This window comes from Mirounga angustirostris, unplaced genomic scaffold (assembly GCF_029215605.1).
Source record: "Mirounga angustirostris isolate CCGP_5_RB_7025 unplaced genomic scaffold, mMirAng1.0.hap1 SCAF_3, whole genome shotgun sequence".
Classification (NCBI taxonomy): Eukaryota; Metazoa; Chordata; class Mammalia; order Carnivora; family Phocidae; genus Mirounga; species Mirounga angustirostris.
Window position 1 is genome coordinate 75,283,930 of NW_026991711.1, and position 25,351 is coordinate 75,309,280.

General features: G+C 37.3%; 1 protein-coding gene across 3 annotated transcripts in view; it reads left to right on the forward strand.

Moving 5' to 3' along the window:
• Window positions 1–9,489: 9,489 nt before the first annotated feature.
• MTMR6 (myotubularin related protein 6) overlaps window positions 9,490–25,351 on the forward strand; it is a 34,143-nt gene continuing 18,281 nt past the window's right edge. For 2 of the 3 annotated variants that reach the window (XM_045869208.3, XM_064586285.1), the window contains exons 1-4: window positions 9,490–9,657; window positions 19,377–19,493; window positions 23,434–23,596; window positions 24,822–24,979. In XM_045869208.3, coding sequence (XP_045725164.1) covers window positions 9,634–9,657; window positions 19,377–19,493; window positions 23,434–23,596; window positions 24,822–24,979 — 462 coding nt within the window. In that variant the 5' untranslated portion in view covers window positions 9,490–9,633. The remainder of the gene's footprint in view (window positions 9,658–19,376; window positions 19,494–23,433; window positions 23,597–24,821; window positions 24,980–25,351) is intronic. The other variant, XM_045869207.3, reaches the window with a different exon arrangement.

Below are 25,351 nucleotides of genomic sequence, written 5' to 3' on the forward strand. Positions count from 1 at the left end.
CATAGTTGAGGGAGACATGACTCCTAAAAGTAATGTGATATCCTGAATAGAATTCTGGCACAGAAATGGGACATTAGATAAAAACTAAAGAAATCTGCATAAAATGTGAGCTTCAGCTAATGATAATGTATCCACATTGGTTCATTAATGTAACAAATATACTAATGTAAGATACTAACAATAGAAGAGACTAGATATGAAGTATGTGGGAACTGTCTGCATTACCTTTTCAATTATTCTGTAAATATAAAACTGTCCTAAAAATAAGGTCTATTTAAAATTTAAAAAGAGCTCTTGGAAATTAAAAATATAACTGCAGCAATTAAAAAATATTAGAAACAATGGACTATAAAGTTATAAGAATTTCCCAGAAAGTATATTAGAAAGACAAAAGCCTAGAGAATAGGAATAAAAGGATAATAAAATTAGAGTCAGACCAGGAGTTTTCACATCTGATAAAAGAAAGAAAGAAGAAAGGGAGGGAAATAGGAAGAACAATGAGGAACAGAAGAAGAAAAGGAGGAATAAAGCAGAAAAAAAATAGAGAAAAAGGAAGAAAAAGTAATGATCTCAGAAATAATACAAGAAAATTTCCTAGAACCAAAGAAAATGTGTTTTTAGATTAAAAGAGTTTAGCATGTGTGTAAACACTAGATGGGAATAAAGGAGAAAACCAAGTTTCCTTATTTTAAAATTTCAGATCATGGGGGTAAAGAGATCCAAAAAGCTTCCTGAGAAAATAAAGCAGGGATACCCACAGGGAAATGAGGAAGTCATCAGATTTCTGAACAGGTACATTGGAAGTTAGGATGTGTTTCTGGGAGCTCTCATAATCCTAAGAGAATTTTTTTTTTCCCAGCACAGGATTCTAGACCCAACCAAACTATCCATCAAAGATTTGCCTTTCACCTTACTTCAGGAAGTCAATAAAGAATATACTCCACCAAAATAAAGCAGAACAAAGTAAGCAAATCAAGAAGAATAAAACATAAGATCTAGGAGTTCAACACAAAAGACTTATTAGGACATTTCCCTGGCTGATGGTGAAGGGGAGTCCCAAAGATAATATCTGTTTGGTAGGCCTAGAGAACAACTAGACCAGACTGGAACAAGAGAAGTAGAGGTTCCTAGAGATACCTAGGGACCTCTACAAAGATGTCTCAAGGAAAAACAATGGACCTGAGAAATTATCTGCCAGTGTTAGCCATGAGGAGTATTGTATCTAGTGTGAGACTAGTTAACACGAGAGTGAAAGAAGACTAAGCAAATTACTCCAAGAGGCCACTGAGCTGGAAAAAAAATTTCAATTATATAAGAAAGGAAACGTAAGTAGTGTACTTAATTTGGATTAACAGTGAGCAGTATATAAGAATAATAATGACAATATGAATAGGCATTTAATTTTTTTAAAGTGTTAAAACTCTAGGAGGACAAGAGGTGGGAGAAATGTGAGTCTGGGAGCAGGGATGTTGCAAAATAGCGAAATTCTCACCTCCAGTTAAGGAAGTAAACAGATTATCTAAAACTGAAAAAAAAATCAAGAAAGAGTCCCATAACTATGTTACTTAGACATATGTAAGTAAAAACAGAAGAAATAGACAGAAATTAAGATGAGTACTTTGGGGAAGTAGGAATAGTGATGAAGCATGGGATAACCAAATTTTGTCATAAGTTTTATACTACTCTTGAACTTTTAAAACCATTATATTATTTTGGAAAAAAGTTCAAATTTCCTACTTAATAGACTTTTCCCAATTGTGAAAATATCATACTTGCAGAAGAAGGCATAAAGTATATAAGTACTGTTTACAGACTAGACACCCTCATCTCTAAACACCACATTGTAACTACCACTCACATCAAGAAACTGAGTGCTGTAAGCAATTTAGAAGTTAGAAGCCCTTCCTCAATCACACCCCAATGGTAACCATTATCCTAGCTATTGTAAGGATATATTCTTTACTTTTCTTTATAGATTTAACACCTACATGCTCACCCCTAAACACAGTTGAGTTTTGCCTATTTTTGAACTATAATATAAATGGAATCATACCATATGCATCATTTTGTGCCTTGAATTTTTTTAAAATTATTTTTAAAGTAGGCTCCACACCCAGCATGGGGCCCAGAGCAGGGTTTGAACTCACGACCCTGAGATCAAGACCTGAGCTGAGATCAAGAATCAGATGCTTAACTGACTGAGCCACCCAGGTGCTCCTGTGCCTTGCATCTTTTGTTCAACCTTATGTTTAAATTTTCATCCTTGTTACATGTAACTGAAGATTGTTCCTTTCCATTGCTGCATAGTATTCCATTTTTTGACTACATCACCATTTATCTGTCTCTTTTACTGTTGCTATTGTTTATAGTTTTGGGCTATTAGAATGGGGCTGCTATAAACATTATTATACATGTATCCTATGCATATGCTTAAGATTCTCTAGAGTCCACATTTAGGAGTGAGCTGATGGTTCCAAGGATATGTACATGTTCCATTGGATAAGGGGATGATAAACTGTTTTTGAAAGGCTTTGTAACAAATTACACTGCTACAGCAACCATCATCTGAGAGTCCATGCTGTTACCTATCCTTGCCAAAACCTGTTACTATCAACATTTTTTAATTTTCCTGATTAATAATAATGTTAAATACTTCTACATATATTTATTAAACTTTTGGCTATCCTATTTTGTTAAGTCCTGTTCAAAGGTTTTTCCCATTTTTCTGTGGAGCCTCTGCCTTTTTCTAATTTATTTGTAGGAATTCTTTATATTTTCTGAATATGAATCCTTTGTATATTATATGTGTTAAAACTGTTTTACACTTGGGGCACCTGGGTGGCTCAGTTGGTTAAGCCTCTGACTCTTGACTTCAGGTGTGGTCATGATCTCAGGGTCCCGGGATTGAGCCCCATGTGAGGCTCTGTGCTTGGCACAGAGCCTGCTTGTCCCTCTCCCTCTGCTCCTTCCCCCTACTTGCTCTCTTTCCCTTTCTCAAATAAATAAATAAAATATTTTTTAAAACTGCCTTACACTCTATGGTTTGCCCTTGTACTGCCTTATTGTTGTCTTTTTTCTTTTTTAGGAATAGAAATGTACAATTTAAATATTGTTCAATTTATTATCTACAATGTTTTTATGGTCTGTTTTAAATACTATTCTCTATAATAAAGTCATGAGAATATTCTCACTTACCCTCCAAAAGTTTATTATGCTGCTCTTCACATTTGGGTCTTTAATCAACATGGGAATACATAGTGTGGGGTAAGGATCAAATTTCATTTTTTGACCCATATAGATAGCAAATTTTCTCAGCCCCATTTACTGAAAAGAGAGTTTCCCCACACTGATCTGCAATATCACATTTTTCATAAATCAAGTATCTACATATATGTAGTTTTATTTCTGGACTCTCATTCTATTTGCCTATTCTTGCAAGATGCCACCTTACTTATTGTAAATTTATAAAGTCTCGAAAATTCCTTTGGGAAGATCTTGTCTTCTCATTCTTCCTCAGAATTATTCTTAGTCCTTTACATTACCGTATATGTTGTAGAATCAGCTTATCATACATACATACTGACAACTCCCCTGCACCTCCAAAATATATACACACACCAATCTGTTAGGATAGTGATTGGGAATACATTGAATTTGTAGATAGATTAGTTTGGGAAGAATTGATATATTTTAAAATTGAGTTTTCTATTCCATGAACATAGTGCATCCTTCCATTTATTTAAGTGTGTGTGTGTGTGTGTGTGTGTGTGTGTGTGTGTGTGTTGGGGGGAGAGAGAGAGAGATTGAGATTGATCTATCTCAATATATCTATCCATCCATCCATTTATGGAGTTTTATAATATTCTCTATAAATATCTTACACATATTTTGTTAAATTTGTTCATTGACATCTGATACTCTTTTTGTGCTGTGGCAAATACACTTTTTAAAAATTCCATTTTCACCTTCTACTAAATTGGAACTTATATGCTGTTTCTATTATTTTAGCAGTTACCCTAGCAATTAAAACATATAAACATAACTCTTTTTTTTGAGAGGGAGAGAGAGGGATGGAGGCATGGGGGAAGGAGAAGAGGGAATGGGAGAGAGAGAGAGAGAGAGAGAATCTTAAGTAGGAGAATCACAACCCTGAAATCATAACCTGAGCCAAAATCAAGTCAGAGGCTTAACTGACTGAGCCACCCAGGTGACCCTAAGCACAACTTTTAAGACTGCATTCCTACTCTTAACCAAGATGATGCAAGGATCCTAAGATACTTTATTTCACTCCTCACTCATATATTTGAATTGTTTTTTCAACTTTACAGAACTTTATTATTATTGTTTTATGCAGTGTTTATTTACATTTACTCATTTCTTTACATTTAAAAAAATCTTCATTTCTTTTGTATCTTAGATCTTCCATCTGTGATCATTTTCCTTATTCTAACGTATAATTTAGAATTTGCTTTAATATGGGTCATGGCAAACTCAGTCTTTTGTTTTGTTTTGTTTTTTGGAAAATGAGTTTTTCCCCCTACTCTCATTTTCTGAAAGATATTTTTTTTCTGGGAAAAGTATTTTATTTATTTATTTATTTATATTAATTTTTTAAAAGATTTTTTTTTTTCTAAGTAATCTCTACACCCAACATGGGGCTCAAACTTACAACCCGGAGATCAGGTGTCACATGCTCTACCGTCTGAGCTAGCCAGGTGCCCCTGGGAAAAGTATTTGAGATTGTCAGTTGTTTCTTTCTGTATTTGGAAGATACCATTGCAATGTTACATGGCTTCTATTGCTGAGAAGAAGTCAGCTGTAAGTTTAATTGTTGATCTACTGGAGGTAATTTGTACTTCTAGTCTGGATGCTTTTAAGATCCCCATTTTTGTCTTTGGTGTTGCCATAATGAATTCATCATAGTGAATCTGTAGTTCACTATTACGTGTCTGGAGATGGATTTCTTTTTCTTTATCATACTTGGGATTTGTTGGCTGCTTTATTCTGTGAATTGATGTCTTCCATGCATTCTGAAAAAAAAAATATCAGGCATTATCTCTTCAAATATTATCTTTGCCCCAGTCGCTCTCCTTCTCTCTCTTATTGTGAAACTGTGATCAGGTTTATTATAGGTCTTTTGAGTCTATCCTTCATTTTTCTTAACCTCTTTTCATATAATCTTTTTGTCTCTCTGTATTCCTTTCCTTTGGGGATAATTTCCTTTTAGTTATTTCTGGTTTTCTAATTCTTCTTATTTGTCTAATCTATTAAACCCATCCAATGAGCTTTCCATTCCAATTTTTGTATTACATTTGTAGAAGTTACATTTGGTTCTTCTTCATATTTGCTATATCATTCAAAAATCATTTTCTCATATACTGCAAACATTTTAAATATCTTTCATTTCTTTAAACACAACAGCTGCTTTATAAACAAAGCCCGGTAATTATAAAATCTTTTATTGCCATTATGTTGTAACTGCCAATGATCTCTTGAGAATTGTCTCCTTACGTACTGGTTATTTTTTTATCGTGATGAATTATTTTCCTTTGAAAACTAATTGTGAGAATTATTTGAAACCTAATGTAGAGGGATAGTCCAACCAAAAAGGATTTGTATTTGCTATAGTAAGATTCCTAGGCACTACTAATTCCAAACACTTTCAACTATATTCACAGCTTGACATTTGGGGTAAGTTTTTTAGGTGGTAAGAATCTAGGCTGTAAATCCATCTATTAAATTTTTGTGGTTGTAATATATCCAAGACAGGCAATTTCTCAGTATCAATGCAAATTTTCTGATGTATTCTAGGGGTTGGGTTGGTTGTGTTTCCATACAGCCCTGGCTTTATGTGGGAAGAGTACCTCATTAGACTCCCCCCTGGAGTGGGCTCTAGATTTTAACTTCTGAATTTCATGTCCTGTAAGAAATGGAAATTGTCCTCTTGCCACAATTTCACTATCCTGCTTACCTCTGTGGGTATACACTTTCCCTTATAGTTTGCACTTGTACATTCTCACTAACTTGTCAGTTACCTGGTGCTTTACAGAACTTGATTTCTACTTTGTTATTTTAGTTTTTTTTTTTAAGGCAGGTTCATTTCCTAGCCAATTATATTATCATAAATGGAACTTCTATATGGATTTTGAAAAACAAATCAGTGTAGAATAGCTGTTAAGAAAACAGACTCTAGAGTCAGACTGTCTGGCTTTACATCGTGGATCTAGGCTTTATCTTCTCTGCGATATTGGGCAAGATACTTAACTTCATTGTATTCCACTTTCCTCATCTTTAAACTGAGGGAAGGAATAGTATTTTCCTCACAACACAGGTGATGTATTTGATATAATTTCTGCCTCCTGATAATCACTTATTACCTCTCTGTGAAAATTGGTGAGAGAGAAAAAAGTGAGAAAGGACAAGAGAAAAGAGTGGGAGAGGATAACCTGCTATGTGAAGGCAAACTGTAGGGGAACAGGAAGTGGGAAAAATGACAAAAATGTGGGAGAAACAGTATACAAAGAGGTTTTATTAAAAAAGTCTTGATGTATGTTATTCAATATAATTCACCCTATTTTGCTTTCTCAAAAGGTCTTCAGTAAGGACCTACATTAGTTTTCAATGTGTGTTTTTTAAAGCAGGATTTGTGGTTTTTTTGGGTGTGATACTGTACCAAGACTGCTGTCTAGGTGGCTCGACCTTATTCTTATTTCATATATACCTACAGGAGTAAGTAATTTCATCACAAAGACTGCTGTGTTAAATAAGCGCTTGCTTTGCCAATTTGTCTGAAGCAGAGCAGGCTTTAAAAAAAAAAAAAAAAATCCCAAACCAAAACGAACCAACACCAAGACAAGTTGAATTAAATAAGTGAATGAGGGGCACCTGGGTGGCTCAGATGGTTAAGCGTCTGCCTTCAGCTCGGGTCATGAACCCAGGGTCCTGGGATCGAGCCCCGCATCGGGCTCCTGGCTCAGCGAGGAGCCTGCTTCTCCCTCTGCCTCTGCCTCTCTCCCTGCTCATGCTTTCTCTCTCTCTCTCTCTCTCTCTCTCTCTCTGTATCTCTGTGTCTCAAATGAACAAATAAAATCTTAAAAAAATAAAAATAAAAAATAAATAAGTGAATGAAATGCTGGCCAATTTTTAACTAGAAAAGAAAACTTAAGATGTTAGGCCTTTGTAGCACCACACACAGCAAAGAGGTGATGTAAAAATGATGATGATGTCTTACAAAGAGCACTTTCTAGTTACAATAAGTGCAACTGCTTAGTACAGAACCCCTGGGAAACATAAAGCAGGGTTTCTCCACCGCTTCTCCACCTCTTCACAGGTGACATGTCGGTCTGGTAATTCTTCACTGGGAAGTGTGTGTCTGGTGCACTGTAGGATGTTCAGCAGAAGAGCTAGCCTCTGCCACTGGATGCCAGTAGCACTCTCCACACGTGCACCCAGCTGTGACCACCAAAAATATCTCCAGATACTGCCAAATACCCTCGGAGGGGCAAAATCACTTCAGACTGAGAACCACTGAACTAGAGGAATTACAAAAAATCATCCACAATCCTCCCACCTAGAAACGTAAACTTTTTGTTTATAGAAATAAAAATTACAAAACAGAGTCACATTGATCTTATTCTATAGCCAGCTTATTTTTCACTCGGTAAACAGCATCAACATTTTTGTTATATGACAGTCCTCTGCAGCATAATTTTTTTGGTAGTGCAAGTACTTTATAACAAAATAATCCGGATTCCTCCTTCCTCCCTCCCATCCCTTGTATCATTGCTGTCCTTCCCTTCATTTCACTTATAAACACATACACAAACACACATGCACACGTGTGTGCACACATACATAATCAGATATATTATTGCTATTATTATTTTGAACAAAATGCTTCTTATTAGATCAATAAAGAATAAGGAAATGTTTTTATTTTACTTTCACTTATTCCTTCTCCAATACTCTATGCATAGATCCAATTTTCTGATCTATATCATTTTCCTTCCCTCTAAAGGACTTCTTTTAACATTTTTTTCCCAAGGCAGCTCTACTGGCAACAAATTTGCTCAATTTTTGTTTATCTGAGAAAGGCTTTATTTCACTTTACTCTTTTCTTGTTTGTGCAGCCTCATCACATCTGAAGAGAAGTCAAATGTGATTGTTATCTTTGCTCTTCTATTGGTAGACTGTTTTTCCCCTCTGGCTTTTTCAGAATTTTTTCTTTATCTTTGACTTTGTATAGTTTGAGAATGATATGCAGTTTTTCTGACATCTATGCTGCTTGGTGTTCTCTGAGCTTACTGGGTCTGACTTTTGGTGTATGACATTAATTTGAGGGATTATCTCAGACCTTATTGTTCCAAATACTTGCTTATGTTCCTTTTTTTCTTCAGATATTCATTACATGTGTGTGTTACACTTTTTGTAGATGTCCAGCAGTTCTTGGATATTCTGCTCTGGTTTTGTTTTTGTTTTGTTTTGTTTTTCAGGCTTTGTTTCCTTTATTTTTCAGCTTTGGAGGTTTCTGTTAAGATATTTCAAGCTCTCTGTGGATAGAGATCTCTTTCCTTAGCCATGTCCAGACTATTAATAACCCCACCAGAGGCATTCTTCATTTCTTTTGCAGTGTTTTTTTTAATCTCTAGCATTTCTCTTCAGTTCTTTCTTAGGATTCCCATCTCTCTGTTTACAATGTCCATCTGTTCTAGCATGTTGTCTCCTTTATCCGGATAAATTAGAGCCTTTAGTATATTAATCTGAATTGTTTTAAATTTTCAATCTGATAATTCCAACATCCCTGTCATATCCAAGTCTTGGTTTTGGTGCTAGCTCTGTGTCTTCACATGTTTTCTGCCCTTCAGTATGCCTTGTAAGTTTTCCTGGATTGTTGGACATAATGTACTTGGTAAAAGAAACTGGCGCCCGGTAAGGCTGCTGCTTGTGGGTTTCTATTCCCTTAACGTTGTGTATTTTGCCTGCCCCTCTCTCTAATTCTGAGGGTAGCGGTTTTCCGCGTGACCTCAGGTCTCTTGCAGATCAAGGAAAAGTTGATGATTTTTCAGTTTGTTCAGCTTTTACTTGTTAGGATCTACTGCATATTATTATTATTATTATTATTATTATTATTATTATTTTGCCCATTGAACATTTATTTAAGATCTACTCCATGATTTTTAATGGAAAACTGGTGTGTATGGACATAGTACACTTTTACATAACTAATTGTGTAGTATTGGGAATTTTGATTGTTTCAAATAAGGCTACAGTAAATGTATCTGATGATCGATCCTTAGATTCTTGGAGGGGCGGGGTTGGTGGTGATGAGCCTCCACCAGCAGGCGGCGCTGTAGGACCTACGGCGGCCCGGGAAGAGCCAGACGCCGCTCTCCCTTGGAGGGCACTCTGCCCCGCCCATCTTCTCCCCTCCGCGGCCGCGGGTTTGCGGAAGTGTTTCTAGGAGACGGCGCCCGCCGGCTGCGCCTGCGCGGTTGACGCTGCCAGGGGGCGGGCTGACTGGCCGCCGCGCGGCCCGTTGGTAGTTCCTGCTGGGCCTGGGTCGTTGGGCCTCCCCGGGTTCTCTCGCTCCATGGTACGCCTGTGAGTCACGTTGCCGGCGGACGTCTCCTCGGGATGGAGCACATCCGTACGACCAAGGTAGTCGGACGCGGAGAATTGTTAGCCGCTAGCCATGGTCTGACCCGGCAGAGGTGGGGGGCGACGGTAACTCGGCTGGCCGGACCGGGGCTGAGGACCGGCCGCGCGGGGGCCTGCCCGGGCCTAGTCTGGGAGGGCAGGGGCAGTTCGGGCCAGGGTGGGTGCGGAGGCCTCCCGTACCTATGGGAGTGGGAGTCCCGCTTTCAGCCCTTGGTGTTGGGGTGTGGATGTTTCGGGCTGCTGGGGGTTGAGTCCCGTGAAATTGGTCGCCGCCCTCTCAGCGCTACACTTTCTTGGGCAAAATTGGGGCTGCTTTAGCTTCAGCTGCTTTCAGGCATTCGCCTCCCTAAAGACCGGAAAACGGGTGGGTCCTCAAATCATCATTGCAATATTGTGTAAGCTTTTCCTTGTTCACGTTGAATTGTCCCGTGTCACAGATTCTTGATGCAAGTTTTGGAGGCGCTGAGATCAGCACTCTGCCCCACCTCACTTTGTTGTCTCTGTCTCCATCCCGTTTTTTAGGTTTGGTACTCCGTCTCTCTGCTTCAAAACTTCATTGTCTTTAGTGTCAATAGTCAGTTTAACAGAGGAGTTACGGAGAAGGAAAACATGTTATCCCATATTTTAAAGTGTCTGATGGAATTCTTTTTCAGTTGATCTTATTAAATCCCATGCTTAATTTTTGCACGCGAAAGGCATTTATTTTTAGGAACGAACAAATATTCTTATAATTCCATTACAAATGTTGAAAATGAAGGCAATGGCATCAAAATATTACCAAGTTACGTTACCAAGAATTAAGTTCAGCTTCAACCTTGGGCGGGAGAAAACATAAACCAAGACAAGAAGAATTGAATCACATAATTTTAAGATCGCCTGGAGCCTAACAGAATTAGGAAGAGGACCCACTGTGAATCTTGACTCCTCTGTTTTCCTAACTCCATTGCTCCATTGCCGCGCATCCTAAAGTTACGTTCATTTAGAAAAAATTGCGACATACGTTATCTTCATTTGTTCCATGGAGAATTTGAGGTCTATGCCATTAAAATTTTTCACGAACCTTCTTAAGGTGTTATGGATTTTGTTAGAGCTTGTTTATAACATTGCACGTACTATAATATTTGAAGATGCTAAAAACTAACCCCTTTTTAAAAATCTTTTTTTTTCTTAAGGGAAGAATGGTAAAGTAACTGTATAATTCAGGTTGCTGGCTCTTAAAGTTTGAAAATAGAAGGGTGGTTAAGTAAATAACCAAACTAGTAGAAAACGCAGAGATGGAAAAGAGGACTGGAGCATGCATCAGCTCAGGTTCTTGTCCTGGTTCCAGGGTGCCAAGTGTGTATTATATAGTAGTTTTTCACAGTGGGCTATCCTGATGGTTTAGTAAGGTCCTTTTATGACTTTTTAAGGAGCAGAAGATTTCTGAATAATTTTCTATTAGAGTTACTTTTCAGGTTGTGTTCTTTTATTACTTTGAGTTATTCTTCTAGCATAGGACCACCAGTACTCTGAAATAATCATAAGTGGCTATAGGTAGACTGCAATTAAACTAATACTTACTAGGTCCCAGTTGTGTGCCAGGTACAGGACAGATACTGTCTGTAGAGCAGTGAGCACGATAGACCTGGACCTCACTGTACATTCTGACAATTGTGTGAACTGTAATATTTTCTTAAATTATGACTTAAAAGATTGTTGTGAACATAGCCTATTGCATTATTATACTACTTTGCATAACCTTCACTTGGACATGGTTAATTTACTGCAAAAATGATTGTATTTCAAAACTAAAAATGAATTGCTTTCAGTTTACTTAGCTGTTTTGAACTATGCAGTTTAGTCACCGATCAAGAATTGACTGTAGAGTAGTTCTATGTAACTATTTATTCTATGTGGAGACAGCTGTATTTGAGAAGTAATAATTACCAATTCTTGAGCAACTCTATGTCAGTGTAGCCAACTGTGCAATATTACTTTACACTATTTACAGTTTCACAAGTATGCTAATTTATACACAGTTGTCACTAATTTCTTTTTTTTTTTAAAGATTTTATATATTTATTTTGACAGAGAGTTGTCACCAATTTCTTAAATAACCCTGCCAGTTGGATACATTATCAGCATTTGCAGATGAGAAGGAAATAGGCTTGGAGAGTTGAAGTAATCTGCCCAGTTATCTCATGAGGGGTGGAGTTAAGATTTAAACCAAAGTTTGTCGTAATTTTTTTCATTACTCTCTAGTTTTAATCTGATTGTTAAAATGTATTAATATTCAGAAATGAATCCTAATGAATTCTAAGAGCTTTTTTCCTCTAAACCTCTTCTTGACATAAGTAAATAATATTTATGTGGTATTATTTTTGTATTGTTTATGGTCATTTTTTTTTATTATTGTTTACAAACCAGAGATTTATCAGGTAAAGTATTTTAGCTGAGTACTGATTAAATGGCTTTATAGCTATAAAATTCAGGAACAGATATACCATCCTGTTTTGGTCACATTTGGTTTACTTACTGCATAGCATCACTAAAGATGTCAAGTCTAGTCTGAATTTGAATTTCTGAAAGACTATTTCCAAGCTCTGCCTATCACTTTGAGCTCTAATTTCGCCATAATGAGATAGTCTTGCCAGGAAACAATGGGAAATATGCAGAGACCGTTCTTTATGCAGTCTTTCTCCTTTCCCTGCCAGGCTCCAGTGCTTTGGCTGACATCATCTGTTGATGTCGAATGATATTGTGCTGTTTGTGAATGGAACTTTACAGAATGTAATGGAAGAATGTTTTCCTAAACTATATATGGAAGACTGCTTTCTACAGTTTGTTAAGGGATGGAATGTCCCAAGAAAATCTGACCCCATTAGGGCTCAAGTTGAATTATACCAAAAGTAATGCCTAGTTTGTTCTTAGCTTGCTACCCATTTTTGTCATTAGAATGTGTGATCATAGGTGTATGTACACAAATATGTGTAATCAGTTACAAAGAGGGAAAGAGATGCAAACTAAGAATGACTAAAAATAAGAACCAATAGATTGTGGGAAGCACCTGAATGCTTTTCCTCACATAAAGGCTATTTTGACTCACTAATATTATTCCATTATACAGGTGAGAAAACTGAAATTTGCAGAAATTAAATAACTTGTCCTGACTCAAACAGCTAGTTCTAATAAGGAAGAGGTGGAGCTGGGAACTTGAATCCAGGTCTTTCTGATACTAGTCCTGTTCTCTTAATCATAGCACTCCTCTGCCTCACAGAGTAATTGTCTAATCAAGAGATTTGAGGGGCACCTGGGTGGCTCAGTTAGTTAAGTGTCTTCGGCTCAAGTCATGATCTCAGGGTCCAGGATCGAGCCCCACATCAAGCTCCCTGCTCAGGGGGAGTCTGCTTCTCCCTCTCCCTCTGCCCACCCCCACTTGTGCACCCAGACACGCTCCCTTCTCCCTCTCTCTCTCAAGTAAATAAATAAAATCTTTTAAAAATAAATTAATTAATTAATAGATTTGAATAGTGAGGTAGGTCAGTGTGAGTAGGACTGGAAGGAAGGTAGGGGATGGAGGAGAGGAACTTAGGTGGTAGGATTTTGTCTAGTAGGTAGCCTATTATGAGGGTGTAGGGTTAGGGGAAAGGTATGGTCCAGAAGAATAGATTTGGGAGTTGTCAGTGTTTAGGTAATCATTGATGTTTTCTTTTATGGATGAGTTTATGCAAGGAGTACATGTGTAGAGGCTCTTTGGAGAAGAGTGTGAAGGTTAGAGCCCTGAGAATACTTACAAAGGGGCAAGCGGAGGAAGAGGAGTCAGAGAAAGAGTATTAGGGATATAATGGGAAGAGGTGAATCACAAGAAGGGAAGTCTTCCCTATTCTAATTTCCTTCTTTGCTCCCTCTTCCTCTGCTCTCTCCTTTTCTTAGGGCCTGGTACTGTTCTATGTACTGGGGAAATGGTGGTTCCCAGACAAAAGTCCCTGCCATTCCAAAACTTATTTTCTAGTTGGGGGAGACACAACAGTGAACAAAGTTAATAAGCCAAATAATAATATAGTAGATGGTAGTAAATGCTATGGAGAGTGCCAGGGTGAGATTGGGGGAGGACAGTTGTAAATAGGGTAGTTAGGGAAGTTCTTACAGAGATAGTGACAGTTGAGTACAGACTGAAAGTGGTCAGGGAGCAAGCCATCTTCATAGGGGCAGGGGTTGGGGAGGGGTGGCTGGAAGAGTCCCAGCAGAGGGAACGGCAAGGGCGAAAGCCCTATGTTGGGCATGCCTGGTTAGTAAAAATCAGCAAGAAGACCAGTGTGGCTAGATCAGAGTGAGTGAAGGAGAGAGCACAGTAGGAAATTAAAAGTTGGGGACAGCAGCAAGGCTTGAAAAGGCTAATGTGAAATCTTTGCTTTTACTTAGTGAGACAGGAAGCCATTCATAGAAAGTCACCTGTATTCAGTGCTGCAGAAAAGCAAAGTAAGATAGGACTGAAAAGTGTCCTTGGATTTATGATCTATTTTGTTTGGTGATTTATGCAGCCAGACGCTGTTGTAGGAACTTGGGATACACGAACAAAGAAAAATGAAAACCTCTGTCCTTTTGAGGGTTACCTTCCACTTCGCAAAGGCAACTTGATGCTTTTTTTTTTTTTTTTTTTTTTAAAGATGTCAGTGCTATGGAGTGTGGAATAATGATACTAAGAGTCGCGAATGGGTGCCTGGCTATAGGGGCAGCTCACAAGTCAGAGAAGCCATGACAGTGTGTTTTCTACTTCGGTAGCCCTGTCATGTAGTTGTAAAGTACAACTGTTGGCTACAGAACATTGATTGAAGATGGCCATTGGTCCTTTCTTGTCCCAGAGACCACTTGGTGTCCGAATTTTCTGGATGTAATACTGAGTATTTGTGATACCCTCTTTTTTCATTTCCAGCTTTGTAATCAGCTGAAATTTGAACTTCCTGTTCACAGAGTACCTTTTAGTGCAGGCCCAAAGTTGGCAACAATTCAACTAAATGGCCCTCAAAGTAATGTATTGGCATTTCCCATCCTTACCATAATGACTACACCCTCCAATTCTCCTCTTCCTACTCTGTTTCTTCTTTGTTCTTTCTCTTCCCAAAACTTTGTCCTTCTTCCCCGTTCTCTTTTTGCCTGTGATAACCTATAATTAAAGGGTCCTAACACTATTTCCGTAGTGTCTCAGTGCTAGTGACCTGGAAGTCGTGATTGCTTCCTAAATACTTGACTTAAAACATTTCCAGGAAAGCATTGGGAAAAATCTGTAGCAATATCTGTAAAGTACTTTCAGTTCCTTGGTGAAAAGGGGAAATATGAGGCAGCAGTTGGTGCTTAGAAGTTGGCTAAGTCTCTGGTTTGAAATTTGTATGCTGATAATTTTAGCAAAGAAGAGGCTCTGCTTTCTTTTGTTTTTTACATTTATCTTAGGATTTGCAGCTAAGAACAGAATAATCAGTAAACTCAGAACCTAAAGTTTTTCCAGAACCTAAAGTACTAAATAAATGTTTTAGAATAATGTTCAGATTAATTTTATTATCAGTCATATCCATATAACGATTGCCATATTAAAGCAGTCATGTAATGATTTTTCTATTATATTTTCTTGATTTGAATATAATTTTCCATTTACTAAAGTAATAACCCTCAATTTATTAAAGTCCTATATAGTCTCTTTTCTCTCAGATTTACATTTCCTTTTGTACCTTATCTTAGTGAATGGCAACCAGTCTGACAAGCTTAACATCTTCAAGAAGCCTCTCTTTCTCCTTCCTTCTCACATCCGTTTTGTCATCTCAAGATGGGCTTCCTCTTTATCCTGTCTATTGCAACTTAATCTGGGCCTTTATCATATCTCTCCAGGCACCCTTAGATTACTTCGTTAGCCTTTTACCTAGTTACTCACCTCCTGTCTCTTCTCTACTCAACATTTGCTCCAAATTGCCATTGGAAAGATCTTCTTTTTTTTTTTTTTAAAGATTTTATTTATTTATTTGAGAGAGAGAGAATGAGAGACAGAGAGCATGAGAGGGAGGAGGGTCAGAGGGAGAAGCAGACTCCCCGCTGAGTGGGGAGCCCGATGCGGGACTCGATCCCGGGACTCCAGGATCATGACCTGAGCCGAAGGCAGTCGCTTAACCAACTGAGCCACCCAGGCGCCCCTGGAAAGATCTTCTTAAAAACCATATCTAGTCATGGCTACTGTGCTTAAAATCCTCTGTATCCTTTTATCTGCCACACAGATGCTCTACCTTAACAGGTGTTTCTTTTTCATCAAATATTATTGTCTCTCCCCTTTTGTGTTCTCTCTCTTCTGAGAATTCTGTATTTTCTGTTATAGTTAAGAAAATTTTGTTCAGCTTTGCTTTCAATATTATATTAGGAAAACAGTTTTTTCCAGCTGTAGGACACATTAGAATATTGAATTTGCTTTTAAAGTCCATGTGCCTCCTCCTTCCTTTCTCCATTTGAACTTGAACATTAGTTTAAGACAGAGGACTGTCAGGGCTCAACTTACCTCATCAGCTTACTAACTTACTAACAGTACTCATTTTTGCAGACATCTGAGCACTTTATTGCTTACTGTTTGTCAAGCAAACTTGGGGTCAAGTACCTACATTTATTATCCAGCCTTACTACAGCCCTCAAGGGAGAGATTGTTGTCCTTATTTTATAGATAAAGAAAATGGGACCCAGACAATTTGGCCTTTAGTTGGTGGCCAGTAAATTTCGGTGGAGTGAATCAGTAAACTCTCTTTCCCGAAAATGTCTATTTATGTGGATGTTCTTCAAAGATGTGTATGTATGTGTGTGGGGGGGTGGGGTTTGCATATACCCATAATGCAGTTGTATATTTTAAAGGACCATAGTTGTAAGAAGCGCTTTTAAAAAGTGGAAGGACTACACAAGCTGGAGCCTTAAATATTTGGGAGAAGAGCATAAAGATAGAGAAGGAACCTAGCCTAATGTGAGTTAAGAGCAAGAGGGATTAATTTGGAGTTGCATAAAAATGACCTGGTGAGCTTCCTAAAATACAGATCTTTGGGGGCACCTACGTAGCTCAGTTGGTTAAGCGTCTGATCCCGGGGTCCTGCTCCGTGAGGAGTCTGCTTCTGCCTCTGCCCCTACCCCCGTGCACACTCTCTCTCTCTCTAATAAATAAAAAACCTTTAAGAAAAATACAGATTTTTGGTCTCCATCTCCTGAGATGGCTGAGTGAAGTTGAGTGGGGCTTAGGATTTGTATTTATGCAGAATTTTGGAGATGATTCAGATGAACAGCTAGGCTTTGGGACTTGAATGTAGGTAATCAGAATTAAAGATCTAATAAATGGAATTTCAGGTAATTTTGGATTTAGAGATTGGGGGAATCAAGAAATAGGCTTGGAGTGTTAGGAAGAGTATTTTTAACTTGAATTTCCAATCTTGATAGACAACAAGCTCAAAAGAACTATGTAGTGTTATGCAGCTCTAGAGGAAGAGTGACTTTGTCTTAATTGGGTGAGTTGTATAATAAAGTTAGATTTTATTTATTTAAGGAAGAAATGGTTCTAAATAATGAAATAAATGATGATCTCCAAGAAAAGTTTTCATACAGGTTTATAAGAAGGAAGTTTTCCTATTATCTTAAAGGACAATGTGTATAATGATTTTTATATGTCAAATCAACTGTCAGACCTGAGCTATATAAATTAGATTATCTCTCTAAGTTTCCAGCAGAAAGTGTTAAAATTCAATTCATTGCCTCCCCATACAAATAAAATTTTGTATCAAAAACATGTATTTTAATTTTACATTTAAATTTTAATTTATTTGAACAGCTGCTGTTATAAGTAAAAAAAAAAAACAAACACTCTGGAATTAAATTTCTTTGGGAGGAGCTAAGTAGCTTTTTACATGGTAGTTATTATTTTGGAAATCATAATTTCATAATGAGGGGCTTTTGCTTCTTCAATTTTAGTAAGGGAAAAGAAAATATATGTGGGAGGGAAGTACAGAATTAATGAGATAATTGTTAGTAATCTGGTTTGAAGACATACAAGTTAAAGAACTATCTACGAACTGCTGTTATAGCTGTGGATTAACAATTTTAAGTTGGTAGTGGTTGTTTTACTCTTTTTCTCCTCCCCAAAAGAATGGACAGCAATAAATAATTGTGTTTTCAAAACAGTAGTCTCTTACACGGTCCTGGCCAACTCTAACCCAGCTCTCCAGTGGCAGCATTGTGTGTGTGTGTGTGTGTGTGTGTGTGTGCGCGCGTGCACGCACACACACTATTAATAAAGAAGTACTATGTACCTCACTGTCTCAGCCACTAGAGGACATAGAAACAGCATGCGATATAATCTGTGATAGGGAATTCAGAGCCAGGAGGAACGAACTACAAAGCTGAGACATTAAGTAAGTAAGTTAATTTTCTGAGAAGGATTCCAATTAGGAGACAGAGCATCAAGTGAGCCCCGAAGAATGCTTAGCACTTAGCTAAGCAGAAGAGACTATGTTAGGAAGGAAGAACAGTATGAGTAAAAGCACAGAGCTGACCACAAAACATGGTCTTGGGTGGAGTGGTGAGGAGAATATAGAGATTAAGTTGGACTTTGCAACCATTTGTTTCTTGATTTAATTTTTCTGGTAGTTTACCTCCATGATGCTAGATAATAACCTTATATATAAGAAACAACAGGTGTTGCTGAGGTTGTGGAGAAAGGGGAACCCTCTTGCACTGTTGGTAGGAATGTAAACTGGTGTAGCCACTCTGGAGAACAGTATGGAGGTTCCTCAAAAAGTTAAAAATAGAACTATCCTATGATCCAGCAATTGCACTACTAGCTATTTACCCAAAGGATACAAAAATACAGATTCGAAGGGGTGCATGCACCTCAGTGTTTACAGCAACATTATCAACAAAGCCAAACTATGGAGAGAGCCCAAATGTCCATAAACTGATGAATGGATAAAGAAGATGTGTGTGTATACACACACACACACACACACACACAGGAATAATACTCAGCCATCAAAAGAAATTTTGCCAATTGCGACAAGGTCGATGGAGCTAGAGGGTATTATACTAAGTGAAGTAAGTCAGTCAGAGAAAGAAATAGATACGATCTCACTCATATGTGGAATTTAAAGAAAACAGATGAACATATGGGAAGGGGGAAAAGAAAAATAGGAGAGAGGGAAATAAACCATAAGAGACTCTTAATGATAGAGAACAAACTCAGGGTTGATGGAGGGAGTTGGTGGGGGATGGGCTAGATGGGTGGTGGATACTTAAGGGGGTACTTGTTGTGATGAGCACTGGGTGTTGTATGTAAGTGATGAATCACTGAATTCTACTCCAGACACCAATATTGCACTGTATGTTAACTAAATAATATTTAAATTAAAAAATATATGGACTCTTGAATATGAAAACTGTTTATACCATGTGCCTCCTTCCTGTTCCCCTTAATATTTGTGTTATTTTTTTTACAGAGTACCTTTATTGGTTGTATTTCTAACTCTAAACAGTACCTGTGTAATGTGGTTTACATATTCCTCAAGATATGTGAAATTTAATGTTCAACATGAAATAAACTCATGTTTTTGAATAGAAAGAAGAAAAGCTTTGAAAATGGTACATTAAAAAAAAAAAGAAAATGGTACATTTAAATCCTAGGATAACAAAGAATTTGTATTACTTTTGAAATGAGAAATAACTTCTTCTTCTTTTTTTAGGTTGAGCAAGTAAAATTACTTGACCGATTCAGTACCAGCAACAAGTCACTAACAGGAACGCTTTATCTTACGGCCACACATCTATTATTTATAGACTCTCATCAGAAAGAAACCTGGGTAAGAAGGGCATCTCCTCTACTGCTTACCATACTTAAGTAATGGACTTGGCCTTTTGCTGTATTTCATTTTGATCATGTACAAAAAATTTAATCATTAGTTACCTGTTTCAACAAAAAATTTTTCAAAGTCACCTGATCACTTCTACCCTCCCTCCTAATAAAACATGGATACCATGTAGAATGTGGAACTCTTTTATAAGATACAGCAAGACTCTTTTTATCTGCATTAATAATTATAGAATACCTACTTGTTCCTTTTAATTTTTAAAAATGTAAGTAATATATGTACATTTTAATATTTAATATTAAATTCACATGGCATAGTCCACAGTATTTTTTTTTTAAGATTTTATTTATTTATTTGAGAGAGAGAATGAGAGGGCACCTCATCCATGGTATTTTTGTACAAAATTACAATTACAATGTTTTTTAATTGATTGATTGTAGATCAAATAATACAGTAATGGATATTTTGTATATATTACTTCCTGTATATATGCCAAAGTTTCTCAGAGGTATCTGCCTGGGAGTAAAATTACTGGATCTTATAAAAATAAGGGCATATTTTCCTTCACTGAATATGGCCCCTTTCCAAAACAGTTGTCTCAAAATATTCTCAGTAGAAAGTGATACATTGTCCACCATTGTCGGCAACATTGATATTGTTAGCTTTAAAATTTTTGCCTCTCCAGTGGATGTGCAATTGTGATTTTAATTTGCTGATTATAAGGAAATTGTCCTTTCAGATATTTTGGCCTTTAGATTTCCTTTTCTTTTTCTCTTGGGCTATTTGTCCTTTTATTGGCTTTATAAGAGTCTGGTTTTTAATGTTTTGTCAGGTATGTGTGTTGTAAATAACTTCTCCCAGTGTGTGGCTTGTCTTGTGTGTATATACATCTTTGAATTAAAGTTTAAAATTTTAGTGTATTAGATTTTTCATTTTTTTCTTTTATGGTTTATGCTGTATTCTGACTTAAGGGATTCTTAAAGGCATAAAGATTCTCCTGTATTTTTTTCTAAAAGCTTACATTTTATATTTCAAGTATAAGTTGTTAACACATACGGGAAATATTTTCTTGGATGATATAACTTAGGGATTCATTTTTGTTTTTATTCTTTTCAAATGGATACTGGCGCCATTTATTGACAGTTTCGATGCGTTAATGTGTAGTGTCAACTCTGTCATAAATAAAGTGAGGGTTTGCTTTTGACCTCGCTATTCTGTTCTTTTGATATATTGATTCCGCTGTGTAATAGCATACTGCTTTATTGACTCTAGCTTTTTAATAGTCTCTCTTTTTTTTTTTTAAAGATTTTTTATTTATTTGACAGAGAGAGACACAGCGAGAGAGGGAACACAAGCAGGGAGAGTGGGAGGGGGAGAAGCAGGCTTCCCGCACAGCAGGGAGCCCGATGCGGGGCTCGATCCCAGGACCCCGGGATCATGACCTGAGCCGAAGGCAGACGCTTAACCATCTGAGCCACCCAGGCGCCCCAATAAAGTCTCTCTTTTATTGTACTCTCTTGATTTCCCCAGGAAGGCCATCGAGTTGATAGGTGATTGCAATAAGTAAGTCAAGATACTTACCTGAGATGTTGATCTCGGGGAGTTATATTCCCTCGAGCACTAGAGTTCTTCCCCATTCAGTGTTGGCCCAGAAACTGTCAAGGGTTTTACGTAGCAGGACCTTGTTAAATCATTAGTCATGTTATCATCCACTCTGTCTACCCTGCCTTTGTCCATCTGCCTTAATATCTTCTCACTATGTTTTCCATCTCCTAAAGATAGACAGGGAAGTTTCCCATAGACCTCTTCTTGCATATGTTGGGAACGTAGTTTGGGGAGCAGTGAAAAAAGATCTATGTTATTCTCTCCTATTGTTGTTTTATCAGTATATTCCCATCTATCTCTCCTGAATGAAATCTGTTTAGTATACTCGATCCATAGAAATGAACATTTTAGATCTAGATGGGGACTAACTTTACCTTTTTTCTCATTTTACAGATAATTCTTTTTTCAAGATCACATTATTAGTGGCAGAGCCAGGTCTCTTCAACATTTTCTTCTTGCAAATGATTTTGGGTCTTAATTAGAATCATAAAAGTGATACATTATAGTAGCTTATTGTCTCTTATTCTCTACTTAGATGTTACTGTTAGATCATTTTGAGTAACTTGGCACAAGCCTGCTAATATAAATGTTACTAGTGCTAAATCTTAGCCATAAGTTGGGCCATGTGTAGTGTATACTAAATATCTGTGTTGTGTATACTTTCAATGTCTGTAGAACAAGCTCTTTTCTTATTAATCTTTTTTAAGCTTTTCTTGATGATTTTATGCATTTAACCTTGCATGTGAACTTTAGAAAATACATATAATTAATATGATTAATATCAGCATTTAATATTATAATTACATAGTATATATGTATGATATAAATAATCATCCATCTCTTACCCTGCCACAGAAAAAGACAAAAAGCAGTTTGGAATTTTTTACTGAACTTATATCAAAGTTTTAGATTAATTTGGGATGAATTGATTTCTTTCCATGATTGAGTTTTTATCGTTCAGGAACCTGCCATGACTCTTAAGATCTTTGATTTTCTAGAAAAACTTTCTATAAATATTTTAAATTCATAGGAATGGTATTGAGAAAAAGAAAACTTTTTTTTTAGTAGCAAACAATATTAGAACTGGTATGAATGATAATCATATTTAAAATGCCATCAAGTATTGAGTTTATAGTAGGACTTTCTATTCATTCAATAAACATTGTGATGGAGGTATAAGCAATGATACTTGTATTGCTGGTTTGGTCAAGTTTTAAGTTTGGATTTATAAGATACAACATTTGAAACTTTTTTTTTTTTTTTTAATTTGAGGAGGGTCATTATAATGCTCCAGATACTGGAGATAGAATGGTGCTCAACTTAGCTGTAGTATTGCTCCTTACAAAGTTCTCAACATCTGGCTGGAGAAATAGACATTCACTATACAAGGAATTACTCATGTTCTAAGTACTGTGAAGGAAAAGTATAAGCATAAGAAAATGGACAGGACCTAACTTACTTGGGAAAGGCCATGGGGGTTGTCAGGCTGTTCTTCTTGGTGATGATGTTTAAACAAAGGCCAGAAATAATACTAGGAGTTCCTAGGTGAAGAAGTAGATCTATGGGCGCCTGGGTGGCTCAGTTGGTTAAGCGACTGCCTTTGGCTTAGGTCATGATCCTGGAGTCCCGGGATCGAGTCCCGCATCGGGCTCCCTGCTCGGCGGGGGGTCTGCCTCTCCCTCTTACCCTCTTCCCTCTCGTGCTCTCTGTCTCTCATTCTCTCTCTCAAATAAATAAATAAAATCTTAAAAAAAAAAAAAAAGAAGTAGATCTACAATTTCCCAGTTAGTAAGAGCAACTCAGTGTATATAGAGGAGGTTGGTGCATTTGAGGAGCCAAAAGAGGACTGTCACTCGAACTTGATGTGGGGAGGGACTTGAAATGAGTCTAAAGCCTACAGTCTGGGAAATGACATGACATCACTTTTTTAAAAATCGCTTTTTAATGGTCACTCAGCTGCCTTGTAGAAAATGGAGTATAGGGGGTCAAGAGTAGATACGGAGAGAGCTTTCCTAAAAGGCCACTTACAGTTACCTAGGTGAGAAACAATGGGAGCATTGCAGCTAAGGGAGTGACCGGACATGGAGAGAAGTAGGCAGGCTGCAGAGATATGTCGGAGATGCAGTTCTCGGGGTTTGATGATGTATTGAGTATGTGGAGTGATGGAGGAAGTATCAGAGAGCGTAGCTCCGGCTTAGGCATTCAGTCACACATTTTGAGTACTTTGTTTGAAGAGGGCATTTCTAACATTTATGTATTCTGGAAGAGAATATGATATTTAGTGCTCTTTGATGATGATGATGATCACGTTTTTTCCATGCTGTAGATATTGCACCACCATATTGCCTTAGTAGAGAAACTAGCTTTGACTACTTCTGGATGCCCACTGGTGATTCAGTGCAAGAACTTCAGGATTGTGCATTTCATTGTTCCCAGAGAAAGAGATTGCCATGATATTTACAATTCTTTGCTACAGCTGTCAAAACAAGGTACTGTTTTTAGAGACCAAAGCTTACTTAATTTTGAGATGGATTATCTAAGATACTTAATATGCCATTGTTACTTTATACTTGAAGTTACTCTTAAGTTCTTGTGCACTCTATTCCAAAAAGTTTGACTTGGAAATAATTAGATGCTTCTGATCTGAATCGTAAGAATGGTTTCCAAAGAAGAGGTAAGAGTAAGGAAAAAGTTAAACATTTCGAGTACAGATTTTAAAAACCATAGATTTTTATTAATGTTTTTAAAATTTGTTGGTAGCCAACAGCACAGCTTTTTTTTTTAAGTGGCTATCCACAAACAAGGGGAATAACTTGGAAATTGATTGCTGAATGAAAAGTTAAGGAAGGTCAGGCTCCTCTGGTAGCAGTGGGACCAATGAATTTAATTGACCAGAGTGGAGCATAAGGGAGATGACCAGAGAGAAAAGAGAGGGTGAATCCTACTTTACTAGAGGTGGGAGTGAGAGGAGTGTAGGCCAGAAAGAGGAATCCTGTCACTAGGCCTTTGGGATCTGGAGGCTTTCTCCCCCCAACTTGACTTGAATTATGTAGATCTCTCCAAGAGACAGGGCACACTGGTTATTGAATGTTACTTTGTTGTTGAACACCTGGACTGCAGTGGTCTAGGAGCAGGGGTACACCCTTCTCTCCTAACACATGAAGCCTAAGCATTTATCCCATTGTCCCAAGTTAAGCCAGATCTTACAGTAAAGATGGTTCGGTCACTTTCGGGGGCTTAATATTATTCAGGAGTAAGTGCTCTCTGGAGCTCTCGGCAACCATTGCCAGTTTTGGTCAACACTGTCCTATAGGATTATATATGCAATTTCAAGTTCTATATGCCGCCTCTAGTTTTTTATCACAACATTAGTATTTCCATTTTATATCTCATTTGGGAAGTGTAGTGGGTAAGAAGTGTCTGTGTCATTAAAACTTTACTTTTAAGAAAAGGAAATACTACACTCGAGTATTAAATATAAAAGTTGTTTATTAGCTTTTGCTGATGATATATTGATATGTATGCCTTTAGATATGATCGTTTGAATTAAAGAACTGAGAAAATAAATTGAGTTCAAATATATTCAGATAAGAGTTATCTCTTTGAAAATTTTAAAGAAAAAATGGAGGGATAAAGCTGAAAAATTACTGTTATTTGTAGAGTTTTAAGTCCTAGAAGTTGCGTCGTAACATTTATGTATTTTGTATACTATAGCAAAATATGAAGATCTCTATGCATTCTCTTATAATCCCAAACAAAATGATTCGGAACGACTACAGGGTTGGCAGCTCATTGACCTTGCCGAGGAATATAAGAGGATGGGAGTGCCAAATTCAAACTGGCAGCTGTCTGATGCCAACCGAGAATACAAGGTAACTTTTTATTTACATTCCAGTTAACATACAGTGTGATATTAATTTCAGGTGTACAATATAGTGATTCAGCACTTCCATACAGCACCCGGTGCTCATCACAACAAGTGCGCTCCGTAATCCCCATCCCCTGTTTCCCCCATCCCCACACCCACCTCCCTTCTGGTAACCATCAGTTTGTTGTTTATGGTTAAGAGTCTGTTTCTTGGTTTACCACCCTCTCTTTTTTTTTACCCGCCTTTGCTCATTTGTTTTGTTTCTTAAATTCCACATATGAGTGAAATCACATGGTATTTGTCTTTCTCTGACTGACTTATTTCGACTTGGCAATTCTTTGGAGAAATTCAGAATTCATAGTAGCAAGTTGTCTAT